Below are 18,822 nucleotides of genomic sequence, written 5' to 3' on the forward strand. Positions count from 1 at the left end.
CTACACCACACTACAGTACACTATACCACACTACACTACAGTACACCACACTACAGTTAACCACACCACACTACACCACGCCACACTATACTACACCATACTACACCCACACTACACCAAACTACACTATACTACACCACACGAAACCACACCATACTACACTACACCACACCACACCGCACTACACTGCACCACACCACACTACACTGTACCACACCACAGTATACCACATCACACTACACCACACCACACTACACTACTCCGTACCACACTACACAACACAACACTGCACCACCCTACACTACGCTACACCACACCACACCACCACCACCCCACACCACACTACATCCCACCACACTACACTACAGTACAGTACCCTACACCACACCACACTACAATGCCCCACACCACACCAAAACTACACTACACCACACTACACTACACCCATACAACGCCACACTACACTGCACCACACCACACTACACCCACACCCACACTACACCACATTACACCACACAACACTACACCACACCGCACACCACTACACTCCACCACACCACTACACTCCACCCCACCACACCACACCACACCACACCACACCACACCACTCTACACTACACCCACACCACACCCACACCCACACCCACATCACACTACACCACACTACACTACACCGCACCACACTACACTACACCACACTACACTACACCCAAACTACACTACACCCACACCACACTACACCACATTACACCACACAACACTACACCACACCGCACACCACTACACTCCACCACACCACTACACTCCACCACACCACACCACACCACACCACACCACTCTACACTACACCCACACCACACCCACACCCACACCCACACCCACATCACACTACACCACACTACACTACACCGCACCACACTACACTACACCACACTACACTACACCCAAACTACACTACACCCACACCACACTACACTACACTACACTGCAACACACCACACTACACCACACCACACTGCACCACACCACACTACACTACACCACAGTACACCACATCACACTACACCACACCACACTACAGTACTCCGTACCACACTACTCTACACCACACCGCACCGCACCACACTACACTGCACCACCCTACACTATGCTACACCACACCACACCACACTACACTACAGTTAACTACACCACACTACACCACACCGCACCACACTACACTGCACCACCCTACACTATGCTACACCACACCACACCACCACCACCCCACACTACACTACACTACACTGCACTACACTACACCACACTACACTACACGACACCACACCACACTATACCACATGTAGGTGTAGGTGGCATGTACATGTAGGTGGCAGACTGACTGACTGACTGACTGAGTGGGCCATGAAAGGGAGCCATAGGATTCAGCAGGTCTATAGTGTGATTCTAGTTGACTACTGGCTTTTTAGTGCTTGTGATTCCTCCCCTCCCCCTCCTATTTTTTAATTAGATGTTTTGACCTTCAAGATATCATGTTTAGGTAGTCCCACATGACCGAACCAGCCACTTGGCTTTTGCTCAATAACTGTGACATCTTATATGCAGCAGACAGATAGCAGACAAAACATCGCACCACCACAAGCGCAACAGAGTATCACAGCAGAACAGGCTGAATATACTGCTTGGACATTTTTTCTTAGCTGTGTTTTTCATGCATATCTTTTTTTGAGTGGACAATGTCCTAAGATCAACAGCAATATACTCATTCTTAGTTAAGCGGTGTGTGGCCAGCACTTTCTCAGGCCCCGCTGGGTGACTGGAGCAGGGGCTATATCCCAGCTAGCTGAGATCTGGCCTGGCTGGCCATTGTTATTGGGAGGTTTGGGGTGCAAAAGGGAAGAAGGAAATGTGGTGAGCATGAAGCCAAATAACACTCATCTACCCACTTAAAGCCAGTGTCATGAGTGAATAAAAGAGCTAGAAACTCAATCAAAAGAAGTCCTGCCTTATCATAGATGTGGCTGTGCTGTAACATTCTGTAAAAAAAAAAAAGACCTACAGTACAGAAAGTGCATAGTACAGTGTTGGGACATATAAACTGAACTTCACAACCTTTTATCTTGGTTTGAACAGTCAGTGTTTCCCAGATGACAGAGGACCACGCATGGTCCATCAATCAAGACGTGACATGTCTGGCCCGGCCAGGTCCAGGGCCTGGAGGCATTCCTTACCCCTTCCTGCCCCCTGTCCTCCCCCATCCCCTGCTGATCCCAATGAGGGCATGGTGGGAGTGCCCTTATCAGATCCTACTAGGTCTTCCTCAGAAGGAGCATCACTGATAAAGGCCTTATCTACTCTGTGTAAACAGCCGCGGCCAGGCATTGTTTCACCGTTCTATTGTTGTAAGATCTATTTGTTCTGAAGGAGTGTTATTTTGTGTAACTGAGGGGGGAAGAGATGAGGTGATGGGGTGAGTCGTAGGCCAGTCTGGGACACTGTGGGTCTGCGACGGAGGAGGATTGTCGAAAGAAACCTTTTTTCTTTTCATCAGTCTCTTTCAATCTTACACCGTAGGGGCGATATGCCTGGCACCCCATAAATAACACACTTACAGAAATGTAAGATTGTTCAGATTGAAGGGCAAGACGAGGGTGTTTCTGTTTGTATTCTATTCAAAAACAGCAGCCACTGTTCTTTCAGTGTGTCTCTCATCTCTGGTCCCGTGTCCCCTTGCACGTACATGGGCCTCTAGCCCTGCCAACCCCTGCATACCTCACTGTACCTGCTGGTAAACAACGACCGTAGTCCCAGGCATCCTGACACATCCATGCCCATCCCTTGCTTTGTACAGTGTAGTACAATACGTTGCAGGTTGCTTCTTCCCATGGAATCCTATTGATCAGAGATTAATAGAATATGTCCCAGCAGCAAAGCATGTCCCCAGTCAACACCAGTCCTGAGATGGTGGCTTGCATCCCAATATCCCAGAAGAGTGCCTTCAAATAAAACAAATTATTCTAGTTCATTTCTATTTTTGACTTTGGAGTTGAGAGCTCAGTAAAAGTTAGCGTTTTTTTGGTACAAAATAATAAACCAATAAAACGAACCGCTCAGCATCTCTCATTTCTCAGTGTTAAACAATAACACTATAAGATTCCATTCACAAAGTGAACATAGTGGGGATCACTTCCACTTCTTTAGCTGGATGAATATCTACTCTTTATGCCAAGTTGCCTTCTAGGGGTTTTTGAAACTTTCAGCATCACCCGGTGTTCCTCCTGAAGCACCGAAGACACCCTGTCTACTCTTTTGAAAGCTGATCACTTAATAGTTGTTTAATCTCAACCCAATCCCACGTCTTTGGCTGGAGGTATTCTCACAAGAGGCTTGCCAAAACTCCTTGTCTGTGTCTCAAATAGCACCCTATTCCCCATATAATGGTGCCCTATGGGCCCGGGTAAAAGTACTGCAATAAATAGGAAATAGTGTGCCATTTGTGACGCAGCCCTAGACTAGTAACTTCTCTCTCAAGGCTGGACAGAGTTCAATGGTATAAGGGATTACGCCTCAGGTATGAACATTTGGGGATGTCCACTGTGCTAGAAGGTAAAAAGAGAAAGAAAACTCCCTATATTGCAGCTGAAAAAGTTAAGATCTTCCTTCTTGTTCTTGTTAACCCAGTATTTTTTAGCTTTAGCAGTATTCCTATAATTGCCATGTAATGTATACTATCAAACCATTATCATCTTTTTGATGTTGGGCTGACAGTGCCTTAGAGCCAGGTAAGACAAAGTTCAGGATGGGGAGAATATAGACTATGAAATGCCTGGGAACCTCCCTACATTTTCTATCCTTTTCAATTTAGCCAATTAAATTTCCAGGCCCCGTTCTCTCCAGTTCCCAGCTCTCTTCTCTGTAGACGCTGTCTGGACTTGACATATGTAATTGCTGACATTTAAACATTGGATAGTAGGCTACCGAACCCAAATGTCCTCCACCTTATTATTTTAACGGTCTCAGTCAGGGCTCCATTTTTATTCACAGGCATGGAGAGTGATATCAGAGGTACATGTATGAGAGTCCAGTGGTGTTCCAATTATCTGATAAAGTCCAGCAGGGAATAAGGATAAGAGGAAGTAACAACAAAGACAGGAAGTTATTCTCGTGCACCCAGTGCAAGGTGGTGGGCCTGGGGGCCAGGGGTCAGGGTCAGGGAAGATGACTGGAGAGATTCTTTAGACAGACAGAATCATGACCCGCCTCTGGTCTCACGTTACAGCACATTCCTTGATAAGCAGGACTGCTTCTCAGACAAATTATTTCCACTTGGCTTCAGAACACAATAATAAGACATTTGAGATAGTGAGTTTCATTAAATGGTTATTTTTTAGTGGAAGAAAAAGTGGTATAGTGAAATGATTTACAGGTAACTTTGGAATTGAAAAATGGCCCAAAGCTCCTGTTATCAGTTGGTGAAACCGTCTTGCTACTGCTCAGACTGGTAACCAATGTCTCATACCAAACAAAATGGTATTCAATTTAAAAAACATTATTTATTTATTTAGCTGTGTCCCATTGCAATTTATTTCTAATCCAAGTCGTCATATATATATATATATATTTTTTTTTCTATTATAAAATCTCAAATGAGTTTTGCGAAGTTGTGTAAGTGAATAATGTGAACTTCTCTATGTATTTTCCCCTCTTCCCAGACATTGACGAGTGTTCTTTTGACCGGACGTGTGACCATTCCTGCGTCAACTCCCCCGGCAGCTTCCAGTGCTTCTGTCATAAAGGCTATGTTCTCTACGGTCTGGCACATTGTGGAGGTGAGGTGATACTTATTCCCCCTCTCAACGTGTCTATACACCATTACTCACACAGTCCACCTCATTTTCTCTAGAAACCACACCTGCCTGCTAAGTTATCCATAATAACTTGAATCTTCATGATCATTACTGTAGCTAGCTTCTATAGCAACTTGTTTTTTTATAGCCTGTTTGTATGGCTCCCTAGTTCATATTGCTTACCAGACCAGTTGAGTCTAATGCTAGCAATCCCGAGGTGAAGGAAGAGTTTATTTTTGTGACATGAGTAGTGACATGACTCCACCTGGTGCACTAAAACAAACAATTATTATCAGAGGTATGTGCATGATCCTGTGGTAAAGTTGTTGATCTATTCCAGTGTGGTAGAAATAAAGGTAGGCCTCGTGTTCCAGGCGGCTGGCGTGTGCCAGATCTGCAGGGCAGAGAGAGAGGGGGACCCGTTTGAGCGCATCAGGCTGTTTCAGCGGCCCTTTCATGGTCTGTGTATCACAACTCTGAATCTGCTGCTGTCTCCAGAGCCTGAGGGCCTCTTTCAGAGGAGGTGTAGAGAGAGAGAGAGAGAGAGAGAGAGAGAGAGAGAGAGAGAGAGCCTATATACACACACAAAACACGTTGCAATTATTTCTTCTCCATTCTTGTTCGTTTTGACAAGTCTACCAAGGCAGGAATGTTATGATAGCATATTTCCAGGACATGGAATGTGGTAATATGTGTGAGTGAGAGGGCTGGAGAGGGCAGGGAAATTGCCTGGCATAAGAGCTGTGTGTGTATCTGTGTGCCATTGTAGAGTCCTCCTAATGATGAATGACTCTTCCCTCCCTCTTCTCTCCCATCAGAACTGTTTGATAACCCTGAGATTTATGTTGCTTCCCCTGCACCTCCTCTTCTACAGCAGTGAGCAGGGTTGTGATATTCCCCGCCGTAGCTTATCAGTTGAAGCATAGCTCCCAAACACTCCAGAGACTGCTGCTCGGTGCTTAATTTAACAATGGACTCACCCCAAACAACCCCTATAAGGTCAGCGACCTGCTGTCAAGGAAAGTGTGGAGGCCTGTCATCACTGGCTTCAGCTGACATCTGAGAGAGACTTCCCCGACTGAGACGTTCTCCTCCAAGCCATTAGGAAAACATCACGTTAGAATTACACTGTGGCGTTAAAGTGAGAGGTGTGAAATGAGGTGGCACGCTAGCTAGAGAGTTGATAGATGTTACTGTCTGGTACATGATAAATCCATCTGAATGAATCAATATGTTGTTTACATAAAACTAGGTTGATATTTGATCACTAAGATACAATGTATGTATGTTCTATCTGACTCGGTTACAATCACGTGATAAGCATTGAGTAGACTAATGAAGACAAGAAAGGTCCCAAAGAACCTATCTTTGAGACAAGGTACCCCATTATAGCTAACAGCCCTAGATCAATGCTGTAGAGCCCTAGATCTATGCTCTACAGACGTGGTGCTGTCTGTCTACTGTTGACCTTCACAGTCAAACTGATTAGCCTATTCTATAGCCTCTCAGTCTCACCGGAGTTTGGGGCAGAAGAATGCGTGTCGGGGACATGATAGGTATTGATGTCTATTGAAGAAAGCAAGAGCCGCCGGCTGAGCTAGCTTGTTTTCATATTTCTTTTTGCCCCCCCTGGAATTGGAGTAATGCCTTCGACACCAGCGGATGATAGCAGCCACATACAATTGTCAGCATGCATGCCAATCTGAAAGTCTTTTACTTCTCTCTTTGACTCTCCCCCCTTATGTTCCCGTCCTACATTGGCCTCTGGGATACATGAGTTGATTTCCTCTGAGGATGCTGAAACAGAAACAGACAGAGCCAGCTCTAGAGATGGCTTGATAAAAGCATACTCAAAAGTCTATTCACATTTCAAGCTTGAGAAGAATAAGAGGAAAAAAATAAACTTTGCTTGGCATAGAGAAGAGATTCTCTCTCCATCTCCCGCTCTCTATTATTTAAATGGAGTTCTTCAACATGAAGGTTAGACTTCAGACAAGTTGTTTGACAGACGGATGTATCTCCTTTGCATTGAGCGGAGCTGGCAACTCAACACCAGCCAAACGCTCTTGATGAAGTCATCATCTCCATGGCGGGACAGAGCACTGGAGGCTCGCAGGCTGTTTTTATTCACACCGTACAGAACATTTTCTATCTGCAGGCCACATCATCAATCACTGTCATTATCTGTGTTCCTCTGCTGGTGTCCCTGTCACTTAGCCTGGCTGAGCGCTCAGCCCCGAGCCACACTGCCTTGCCTTGTCCCCCTCATCACACTAATAAAGTAATTTTCTGTCTGGGTTCCTAGGCAACCTCCATCTGGTTCCTGTATGGTTTGAGTGGTTTTGGTTTCTGTGTGTTAAAAAGTGATTATAATTTACTCCTATCTGGCTCTGCAAAGTCCCTCCAAATGTTATTCTTCCCAACGAGAGTGAGCTTTGGGGGAAGAGAAGTTGAAGTTTCGACTAAGGGGAAATGCATAGCAGTGATATCACATGCCCTGGATTAGACTTCAAATGAGCAATCAGCCTGGTTTACCAAAACACACATTCATCTTCTGTAGAAGTGATCACTGACAGTAGAATTGACTTCACAGAAACTCTGTTCATTTGCAGCTGTCAGAACACATTCTCGTTTGTTTCTTTCAATTATTCTCTCATCTATCATGATAGCTCAGTTATATTGATGTTATTTCTTCTCTTGCAACCAGGTTTACTGAGTGAGTGAGTGAGTGAGTGAGTGAGTGAGTGAGTGAGTGAGTGAGTGAGTGAGTGAGTGAGTGAGTGAGTGAGTGAGTGAGTGAGTGAGTGAGTGAGTGAGTGAGTGAGTGAGTGAGTGAGTGAGTGCATATGTCTATGCGTTTGGTGTGTTTTGGATTTCCACTCATATGAGTGTGGGGCAGCAGGTAGCCTAGCGTTTAAGAGTATTGTGTCAATAACTGAAAGATCGATGGTTTGAATCCCTAAGCTGACTAGGTAAAAAATATGTCTTGAGCAAGGCACTTAACCCAAGTCGCTCTGGATAAGTATCTGCTAAAATGTAAATGAGTGTGTTAGACTCTGTGTCTAGACATACATGGTCATAACTGTCTTCTTCCCTTTGCAGATATTGATGAGTGCAGTATAAACCGCGGTGGATGTAAATATGGCTGTGTAAACACTCAGGGCAGCTACGAGTGTACCTGTCCACCTGGATACAAGCTTCACTGGAACAAGAAGGACTGCATTGGTATGTAACAACACTGCCACCCAGTGGTCAGAAGATTGAAACATACATTGTGTGATTTGGTTCCAAGTAATGGAAAGGATGGTCAATCAATCAATCAAATGTATTTATGAAGCCCTTTTTACATCAGCCGATGTCACAAAGTGCTATACAGAAACCCAGCCTAAAACCCCAAACAGCAAACAATGCAGACGTAGAAGCACGGTGGCTAGGAATAACTCCCTAGAAAGCCAGGACCCTAGGAAGAAACCTAAAGAGGAACCAAGCTCTGAGGGGTGGCCAGTCCTCTTCTGGCTGTGCCAGGTGGAGATCATAACAGAACATGGCCAAGATGTTCAAATGTTCATAGATGACCATCAGGGTCAAATAATAATAATCACAGTGGTTGTAGAGGGTGCAGCAGGTCAGCACCTCAGGAGTAAATGTCAGTTGGCTTTTCATAGCTGATCATTCAGAGTTAGAGACAGCAGGTGTGGTAGAGAGAGAGAGAGTCGAAAACAGCAGGTCCGGGACAAGGTAGCACGTCTGGTGAACAGGTCAGGGTTCCATAGCCGCAAGCAGAACAGTTGAAACTGGAGCAGCAGCATGACCAGGTGGACTGGGGACCGCAAGGAGTCATCAGGCCAGGTAGTCCACCCACTTTGCTAATGCACAGCCCCCACACCACTAGAGGGATATCTTCAACCACCAACTTACAGCCAAAAACTGAGACAAGGCTGAGTATAGCCCACAAAGATCTCCCCACGGCATGAACCCGAAGGGGGCGCCAAACCGGACAGGAAGATCAAGTTAGTGACTCAGCCCACTCAAGTGACGCACCATTCCTAGGGACGGCATGGAAGAGCACCAGTAAGCCAGTGACTCTGCCCCCGTAATAGGGTTAGAGGCAGAGAATCCCAGTGGAGAGAGGGGAACCGGCCAGGCAGAGACAGCAAGGGTGGTTCATTGCTCCAGTGCCTTTCCGCTCATCTTCACAACCCTGGGCCAGCCTACACTCAATAGGACCTACTGAAGAGATAAGTCTTCTTAAAGGTTGAGACCAAGTCTGCTTCTCTCACATGGATAGGCAGACCATTCCATAAGAATGGAGCTCTATAGGAGAAATCCCTGGCTCCAGCTGTTTGCTTAGAAATTCTAGGGACAATATGGAGGCCTGCATCTTGTGACCATAGCCTAGTGGTTATAGCATTTGGCCAGAAACCCGAAAGATTGCTGGATCAAATCCTCAAGCTGACAAGGTAAAAATCTGTCGTACTGCCCCTGAACAAGGCAGTCATTGTAAATAAGAATTTGTTCTTAACTGACTTGCCTAGTTCAATAAAGGTTGAATAAAAACAAATATATGGCAGGACCAAATTGGAAAGATAGGTAGGAGCAAGCTCATGTAATGCTTTGTAGGTTAGCAGTTAAACCTTGAAATCAGCCCTTGCCTTAACAGGAAGCCAGTGTAGAGAGGCTAGCACTGGAGTAATATCATCACATTTTTTGGCTCTAGTCAAGATTCTAGCTTCCGTGTTTAGCACTAACTGAAGTTTATTTAGTGCATTATCCGGGTAGCCGGAAAGTAGAGCATTGCAGTAGTCTAATCTAGAAGCGACAAATGCATGAATAGATTTTTCTTTATCATTTTTAGACAGAAAGTTTCTGATTTTTGTAATGTTACGTGAATGGCAAAAAGCTGTTCTTGAAACAGTCTTGGTATGTTCGTCAAAAGAGAGATCAGGGTCCAGAGTAAGGCTGAGGTCCTTCACAGTTTTATTTGAGATGACTGTATAACCATCAAGATTAATTGTCCGATCCGACAGAAGATCTCTTTGTTTCTTGGGACCTAGAACTAGCATCTCTGTTTTGTCCAAGTTTAAAAGTAAAACATTTGCCGCCATCCACTTCCTTATGTCTGAAACACAGGCTTCCAGGGATGGCAATTTTGGGGCTTTACCATGTTTCATCGAAATGTACAAATGTGTATCATCTGGTAATGCAGTGAAAGTTAATATTGTGACCAAGTGGTAAAATATATAGTGAAAACAATAGTGGTCCTAAAATGGAACCTTGAGGAACACCAACATTTACAGTTGATTTGTCAGAGGACAAACCATCCACAGAGACAAACTGATATCTTTCCGACAGATAAGATCTAAGCCAGGCCTGAACTTGTCCGTGTAGACCAATTTGGTTTCCAATCTCTCCAAAAGAATGTGGTGATCGATGGTATCAAAAGCAGCACTAAGGTCTAGGAGCACGAGGACAGATGCAGAGCCTTGGTCTGATGCCATTAAAAGGTAATTTACCACCTTCACAAGTGCAGTCTCAGTGCTATGATGGGGTCTAAAACCAGACTGAAGCGGTTTGTATACTACATTGTTTGTCGTCAGGAAGGCAGGGAGTTGCTGCGCAACAGCTTTTTCAAAAAATGTTGAGAGGAATGGGAGATTCGATATATAGGCCGATAGTTTTTCATATTTTCTGGGTCAAGGTTTGGCTTCTTCAAGGGAGACTTTATTACTGCCACTTTTAGTGAGTTCGGTACACATCCGGTGGATAGGGAGACATTTATTTTGTTCAACATAGGAGAGCCAAGCACAGGAAGCAGCTCTTTCAGTAGCTTAGTTGGAATATCCGTCCAGTATGCAGCTTGAAGGTTTAGAGGCCATAATTATTTTCATCAATGTGTCTAGAGATATAGTATTAAAAAACTTGAGTGTCTCCCTTGATCCGAGGTCCTGCAGTGTTGTGCAGACTCAGGACTACTGAGCTTTGGAGAAATACGCAGATTTAAAGAGGAGTCCGTAATTTGCTTTCTAATGATCATGATCTTTCCGTCAAAGAAGTTCATGAATTTATCACTGCTGAAGTGAAAGCCATCCTCTCTTGGGGAATGCTGCATTTTAGTTAGCTTTGCGACAGTATCAAAAATACATGTGGGATTGTTCTTACTCTCCTCAATTAAGTTGGATAAATAGGATGATCTAGCAGAAGTGAGGGCTCTTCGATACTGCACGGTACTGTCTTTCCAAGCCAATTGGAAGACTTCCAGTTTGGTTTGGCGCCATTTCCGTTCCAATTTTCTGGAATCTTGCTTCAGGGCTCGGGTATTTTCTGTATACCAGGGAGCTAGTTTCTTATGACAAATGTTTTTTGTTTTTAGGGATGTGACTGCATCTTAGGTATTACGCAAGGTTAAATTTAGTTCCTCAGTTGGGTGGTTAACCAAATGTTGTACTCTGGCGTCCTTGGGTAGGTAGAGGGAGTCTGGAAGGGCATCTAGGAATCTTTGGGTTGTCCGAGAATTTATAGCACGGCTTTTGATGATCCTTGGTTGGGGTCTGAGCAGATTATTTGTTGCGATTGCAAACGTAATAAAATGGTGGTCCGATAGCCAGGATTATGAGGAAAAACATTAAGATCCACAATATTTATTCCACGGGACAAAACTAGGTCCAGAGTATGACTGTGGCAGCGAGTAGGTCCGGAGACATGTCGGACATAACTCAATGAGTCGAGTATGGCTCCGAAAGCCTTTTGGAGTGGGTCTGTGGACTTTTCCATGTGAATATTAAAGTCACAAAAAACGTGAATATTGTCTGCCATGACTACGAGGTCCGATAGGAATTTAGGGAACTCAGTGTGGAACGCTGCATACGGCCCAGGAGGCCTGTAAACGGTAGCTATAAGAGTAGGCTGTATAGATTTCATGACTAGAAGCTCAAAAGACGAAAACGCAGCCTTTTTTGTATATTGAAATTTGCTATCATAAATGTTAGCAACACCTCCGCCTTTGCGGGATGCACGGGGGTTATTGTAACCAGGAGGAGAGGCCTCATTTAACACAGTAAATACATCAGGCTTAAGCCATGTTTCAGTCAGGCCAATCACATCAAGATTATGATCAGTGATTAGTTAATTGACTATAACTGCCTTGGAAGTGATGGATCTAACATTAAGTAGCCCTATTTTGAGATGTGAGATATTACAATCTCTTTCAATAATGACAGGAATGGAGGAGGTCTTTATTCCAGTGAGATTGCTAAAGCGAACACCTCCATGTTTAGTTTTGCCCAATCTAGGTCGAGGCACAGACACAGTCTCAATGGGGATAGCTGAGCTGACTACACCGACTGTGCTAGTGGCAGTCTCCACTAAGCTGGCAGTCTGGCTAACAGCCTGCTGCCTGTAACTCTATTGCTAATCCTAACTCCAGATGTAACCCTAACTCCAGATGTAACCCTAACTCCAGATGTATGCCTAATCCTAACTCCAGATGTAACCCTAACTCCAGATGTAACCCTAACCCTAACTCCAGATGTAACCCTAACCCTAACTCCAGATGTATGCCTAAACCTAACTCCAGATATAACCCTATCCCTAACCCTAACTCCAGATGTAACCCTTTCCCTAACTCCAGATATAACCCTATCCCTAACCCTAACTCCAGATGTAACTCAAACCCTGTAATTAAGGCTGTATTGTGTCATTTTCTATTCACATAGAAATATGAGTTATAGATATGTCATTCTCATTGAAAGCAAGTCTAAGAAGCGGTAGATCTGTTCTGTACACGCTATTTCTATGATTCCTGTTCTAACTTTTTGTTTTTGCATCTTTTACTTTTGGTTTGGTACATCAGCTTCAATCCGCTGAAAATCCAATATTTTTGGTTATTGAAAATATATTTCACAGCTGTTTAGATGGTACACTGATACTCTCCACTATGCTTGTTTTGTCACATAAGCTGAAATTAGGCAAACTATTAGAATGTTAGCAACCAAGAAATGGCGGAGCAATTTCTGCATATTGCAACTTTATAGAGTAGTGTATGATTGTGTGATGTTGTTTTTATGTTCATCCAGAGCTGGTGAAATGTCTGCCTGGCCTAGCTCCCAAGACCACTCTGACCTGCAGTAAAACGGGCAAGAAAGAGAGCTGCTCCCTCACCTGCGCCTCCAAGGCTCACTATCTGGCAGGTAGTGACATCCACATACAATAACCAAGTCCATTCACATTGCTGCAGCTCTTATTCTCCTAACGTGATATGGTATTATTGATTTGAATGACTTCTGACTGAAGCTGTAACAATATGTTTCATCCTTTGCAGAATCTGACAGCAGCTATACAATGAGCTGTGGCATCCCCATCCTTCGAGGCAAAACCCCAGCCAGACTGAACACAAGCAGCAGTCAGAGCTGCATAGGTACAGTGTCCCACAGATTCAGACTCATTCTTAGGACTTTGGTAGAAGGTTGTGGCTGGAACTAGGGTTAGAGATGGGGTTACATCTGCAGTTAGGGTTAGGGTTATATCTGGAGTTAGGATTAGGGTTATATCTGGAGTTAGGATTAGGGTTACATCTGGAGTTAGGATTAGGGTTATATCTGGAGTTATGATTAGGGTTACATCTGGAGTTAGGATTAGGGTTATATCTGGAGTTAGGATTAGGGTTACATCTGGAGTTAGGGATAAGGTTACATCTGGAGTTAGGGATAAGGTTACATCTGGTGTTAGGGATATAGTTATATCTGGAGTTAGGATTAGGGTTACATCTGGAGTTAGGATTAGGGTTACATCTGGAGTTAGGGATAGGGTTATATCAGGAGTTAGGGTTAGGGTTATATCTGGAGTTAGGATTAGGGTTACATCTGGAGTTAGGATTAGGGTTACATCTGGAGTTAGGGATAGGGTTATATCTGGAGTTAGGATTATGGTTACATCTGAGGTTAGGGTTACATCTGGAGTTAGGGTTAGGGTTATATCTGGAGTTAGGATTAGGGTTACATCTGGAGTTAGGGTTACATCTGGAGTTAGGGTTACATCTGGAGTTAGGATTAGGGTTATATCTGGAGTTAGGATTAGGGTTACATCTGGAGTTAGGGATACATCTGGAGTTAGGGTTAGGGTTACATCTGGAGTTAGGGATAGGGTTACATCTGGAGTTAGGATTAGGGATAGGGTTACATCTGGAGTTAGGGATAGGGTTACATCTGGAGTTAAGGTTAGGGTTATATCTGGAGTTAGGATTAGGGTTACATCTGGAGTTAGGATTAGGGTTATATCTGGAGTTATGATTAGGGTTACATCTGGAGTTAGGATTAGGGTTATATCTGGAGTTAGGATTAGGGTTACATCTGGAGTTAGGGATAAGGTTACATCTGGAGTTAGGGATACATCTGGAGTTAGGGTTAGGGTTACATCTGGAGTTAGGGATAGGGTTACATCTGGAGTTAGGATTAGGGATAGGGTTACATCTGGAGTTAGGGATAGGGTTACATCTGGAGTTAAGGTTAGGGTTATATCTGGAGTTAGGATTAGGGTTATATCTGGAGTTAGGATTAGGGTTATATCTGGAGTTAGGATTAGGGTTATATCTGGAGTTAGGATTAGGGTTACATCTGGAGTTAGGGATAGGGTTACATCTGGAGTTAGGGATAAAGTTACATCTGGAGTTAGGGATATAGTTATATCTGGAGTTAGGATGAGGGTTACATATGGAGTTAGGATTAGGGTTACATCTGGAGTTAGGGATAGGGTTACATCTGGAGTTAGGGATAAGGTTACATCTGGAGTTAGGGATAGGGTTACATCTGGAGTTAGGGTTAGGGAAAGGGTTACATCTGGAGTTAGGGTTAGGGATAGGGTTACATCTGGAGTTAGGGATAGGGTTACATCTGGAGTTAGGGTTAGGGATAGGGTTACATCTGGAGTTAGGGATAGGGTTACATCTGGAGTTAGGGATAGGGTTACATCTGGAGTTAGGGTTAGGGTTACATCTGGAGTTAGGGTTAGGGATAGGGTTACATCTGGAGTTAGGGATAGGGTTACATCTGGAGTTAGGGTTAGGGTTACATCTGGAGTTAGGGTTAGGGATAGGGTTACATCTGGAGTTAGGGTTAGGGAAAGGGTTACATCTGGAGTTAAGGTTAAGGTTGTGGTCAGCATCAATGTATTTGTATATTGTTCCCATCTTTGCCACTGTTTCATGGATTGAATGGTTCTGTTCTAGTGGAATCCTTCTTTACACCCATCCACCTACACTGTTCTGTTTACCTATAGAGACAGGCGCACCTCCAGTGAAGCAGACTGCCTCTTTCAAGATCAAAGATGCCAAGTGCCACCTGCACCCCAAGCTGACAGGCCGGGCCGAGGACAGGGGCCGAGCGCTGGGGCCAGGTGAGGGGCCACATCCGGCCTACATGCCAGACCTTGGTAATGATGGCCTTACAAAAAGACCTGCATTCTTTTTCTCTGTATGTCTCATATTCAGTATGTGCATATCAAGCAGCACATTTGGGGGTTTGTAGGCTGTTATGTACACTACATAGTGTACAACTGTCACTGTGATTGTGTCTTGTGATTGTGTCTTGTGATTGTGTCTTGTGATTGTGTCTTGTGTCTTGTGATTGTGTCTTGTGTCTTGTGATTGTGTCTTGTGATTGTGTCTTGTGATTGTGTCTTGTGATTGTGTCTTGTGTCTTGTGTCTTGTGATTGTGTCTTGTGATTGTGTCTTGTGATTGTGTCTTGTGTCTTGTGTCTTGTGATTGTGTCTTGTGATTGTGTCTTGTGATTGTGTCTTGTGATTGTGTCTTGTGTCTTGTGATTGTGTCTTGTGATTGTGTCTTGTGTCTTGTGATTGTGTCTTGTGATTGTGTCTTGTGTCTTGAAGCCAATAATCTGTCTAATTTGCTGTTGTTCCCAAACCAGTGCTGCCACCCCTAACTAACCCATGAAAGACCTAAAAATTCCTGACACAAGGTAATGTTTATGCCTCTAGGAGGTGGACAGCCCTGCAATAACTGCCTGGTGACGTTTGTCAACCTCAAATGTGACTCCACCAAGAAGTCCAAAGGGCGCCGTGCCCGCAACCCCACCAATAAGGAAGTGACACGCATCACCCTTGAGTTGGAGGCGGAAGTCAAGCCAGGGGACACCACAGGTCAGTCAGTCTGGACACAATTACTGGGATTTACAAGATGTCCTCTTTGATATGCCTACTTGCCACCATGCTGCGGCTTGTTCTTTGTGGGTCTGGGCCAGGTTAAGCACTTGCTTGTTCTTTGTGGGTCTGGGCCAGGTTAAGCACTTGCTTGTTCGTTGTGGGTCTGGGCCAGGTTAAGCACTTGATGCAAAAAAGGCTTGATAAATATATTTTAATTGATTAATCAGGTCGCACAGTTACAGATAATATTTCCCTGTACTGCCCCTTCTCCCAAATAGGGAGCTGTAACCTGAGTTGCCTGCGCCAGCGCATGGAGAAGCAGGTGAAGACGTATATCAAAGCCCTGAAGAAGTCGATCAACCAGGACCGTTTCCTGATCCGCGTGGCTGGGCTGGAGTACGAGGTGGCCCAGAAGCTGCCCCAGGTCGCCACAAGCCATGAGAACTGTGGGCCAGGCCGTGAGAAGGATAGCGGACACTGTGGTAAGACCAGTTAGGCAGACATCTTTCTCTGTCACTAGTTACCACCAACAGACTCTGCCTGAAACGGTTATAATGCTAATATAACAGATGTTATAAACAGTCAAGGCAATGTCATGACATAAACCATCAATTTACATCTGTTGTCATGACTATTTATGACTCTTATGTATTTATGTAGTTTTAGAGTCTTATATACTGAATACACAAACATCTCCAGAGATGTGTTGTGCTAGTTAGTTTGGAGCTAAGAAGAGTTTTTGGTGTTAGTGTGTGTACTGGACTGTATAGGTCTCTCACCAGAGCCCCTATGGCTATTCTCTCAGTCAGATGTTTGCCGGGATCATACTACCATGGGGAACAGGAGCGCTGCATCCAGTGCCCACCTGGCACCTTCCAGGAGAGGGAGGGGCAGCTGGCCTGTGACCTGTGCCCTGGAAGTGACGGGCATGGACCTGCCGGGGCACGCAACATCTCCTCCTGCGCAGGTACATACACACCCCTGATGGCAGAGCGCACTAATCTCCATACGTATGTCTGCATGAGCAAACATTGTGCAATAGACTATGGCGGAGTGTAGCACAGGGTACTGTACATCTCTATCTGTCTGAAAGTGTCTATTGTCACTGTTGTCTACATCAAGGTCAGTGCCCCACTGGGTACTATTCCAGTGATGGGTTTAAGCCATGCCAGCCATGCCCGTATGGCTCCTATCAGCCAGACCTGGGACGGACCCTGTGCTTCCCCTGCGGAGGGGGGCTGAGCACCAAGCGGGAGGGGGCCAGCTCCTTCCATGACTGTGAGGTTAAAGGTCAGTGGTTTATCCAACCAGTTACATCATATTATTTATATTTTATTTAACCTTTAACGAGGCAAGTCAATTAAGGACAAAGTTTTATGTACTATGATGACATACCAAGAGGCAAAAGGCCTTCTGTGGGGACGCGGGATTCAAATAAAAAAAAAATAGGATAAAACACACATCACGAAAAGAGAGATCCACACATCTGTGCGATCAGTTCAATATTTCATCTCAGATCTGGTTTGTAAATGTGTGTATGTGTCATCCCTCTCCTTTCTGCAGTTCAGTGCTCCCCTGGCCACTACTACAATACTACGGTGCACCGCTGTATTCGTTGCCCTCTGGGCAGCTACCAGACAGAGTTCAGACAGAACTACTGCATTACCTGTCCTGGCAACACCACTACAGACTTTGATGGGGCCACCAGTGTCTCTCAGTGCAAGAGTAAGGGCCTGATTGTATAAACCTGCTATCTGTATATAGGAAGCATTTTCAAAGGGAAAATCTTTTACTTCTGGACTTTCAAAAGGTCCATGCCTTTTCTCAGAATATCAAATTCAAAATACAGTATGCATAAATTATCCAAATGTATCCAAAATCCCCACATGACTAATTGAAAAATGTTTAATTTATCCAGCCAAATGAACATCTTTTTTTCATTTTTAGACATTGTCTCTCTTTCCAAAGCTTCAGATGGATTCACTAATAATGTGTATTCTTGTGTGTGTATGTATGTGTATTTTAGACCGAGAATGCGGAGGAGAGATGGGCGAGTTTACAGGTTACATTGAGTCTCCCAACTACCCCGGGAACTACCCAGCTAACGTGGAATGCATCTGGAACATCAACCCGCCCAGCAAGCGCAAGATCCTCATCGTGGTGCCTGAGATCTTCCTACCCTCAGAGGACGAGTGTGGAGACGTACTGGTTATGAGGAAGAACTGTGAGAACTCTCATATATCCCAGCTCATGTGTTTGATACCATTCCATTTCATCCAGCCATTATTATGAGCCTTCCTCCCCACACCAGCCTCCTCTCAGTGTGGTGTTCCACAACCATAATATCAATCCAATATGCCAAGTTAAGAGTATTCAGTCAATCTTCTGTTTTTCATGTCCATTCTTCCAGGGTCGGCCACGTCCATCACCACCTATGAGACATGTCAGACGTACGAGCGACCCATCGCCTTCACCGCCCGCTCCCGCAGACTCTGGATCAACTTCAAGTCCAACGAGGCTAACAGTGCCCGAGGCTTCCAGATCCCCTATGTCACCTACGATGGTAAACTCTCACCCATCACATGAACTCTCAATGATAAAACAGAGTGGGTAAGTCCTCGGATTTTGAGATGTTTGGTGTTTAATTTATCATGTTTTTTTGTGTATTTACAGAGGATTATGAACAGCTTGTAGAGGACATTGTCAGGGATGGAAGACTCTATGCCTCTGAAAACCATCAAGAAATCCTAAAGGTTAGTGCCTGCTGCAAAGATACATACTATTACATCCCTTAGTGGGTCATGTTCATGTTTAAATCAGGT

At 44.6% G+C, this 18,822-nt stretch overlaps 1 protein-coding gene across 4 annotated transcripts in view; it reads left to right on the top strand.

Annotated features, from left to right (window-relative positions):
* Window positions 1–18,822, top strand: part of LOC118360309 (signal peptide, CUB and EGF-like domain-containing protein 3) — a 151,819-nt gene that overhangs the window by 129,523 nt on the left and 3,474 nt on the right. For 2 of the 4 annotated variants that reach the window (XM_052482193.1, XM_052482191.1), the window contains 13 exons: window positions 4,713–4,829; window positions 7,950–8,072; window positions 12,920–13,033; window positions 13,165–13,260; window positions 15,117–15,269; window positions 15,836–15,997; window positions 16,279–16,482; window positions 16,806–16,967; window positions 17,123–17,290; window positions 17,564–17,725; window positions 18,027–18,224; window positions 18,411–18,563; window positions 18,674–18,753. In XM_052482193.1, coding sequence (XP_052338153.1) covers window positions 4,713–4,829; window positions 7,950–8,072; window positions 12,920–13,033; window positions 13,165–13,260; window positions 15,117–15,269; window positions 15,836–15,997; window positions 16,279–16,482; window positions 16,806–16,967; window positions 17,123–17,290; window positions 17,564–17,725; window positions 18,027–18,224; window positions 18,411–18,563; window positions 18,674–18,753 — 1,892 coding nt within the window. The remainder of the gene's footprint in view (window positions 1–4,712; window positions 4,830–7,949; window positions 8,073–12,919; window positions 13,034–13,164; window positions 13,261–15,116; window positions 15,270–15,835; window positions 15,998–16,278; window positions 16,483–16,805; window positions 16,968–17,122; window positions 17,291–17,563; window positions 17,726–18,026; window positions 18,225–18,410; window positions 18,564–18,673; window positions 18,754–18,822) is intronic. The other 2 variants (XM_052482192.1, XM_052482195.1) reach the window with 1 other exon arrangement.

The sequence above is a fragment of the Oncorhynchus keta genome, chromosome 27 (assembly GCF_023373465.1).
Source record: "Oncorhynchus keta strain PuntledgeMale-10-30-2019 chromosome 27, Oket_V2, whole genome shotgun sequence".
NCBI lineage: Eukaryota > Metazoa > Chordata > Actinopteri > Salmoniformes > Salmonidae > Oncorhynchus > Oncorhynchus keta.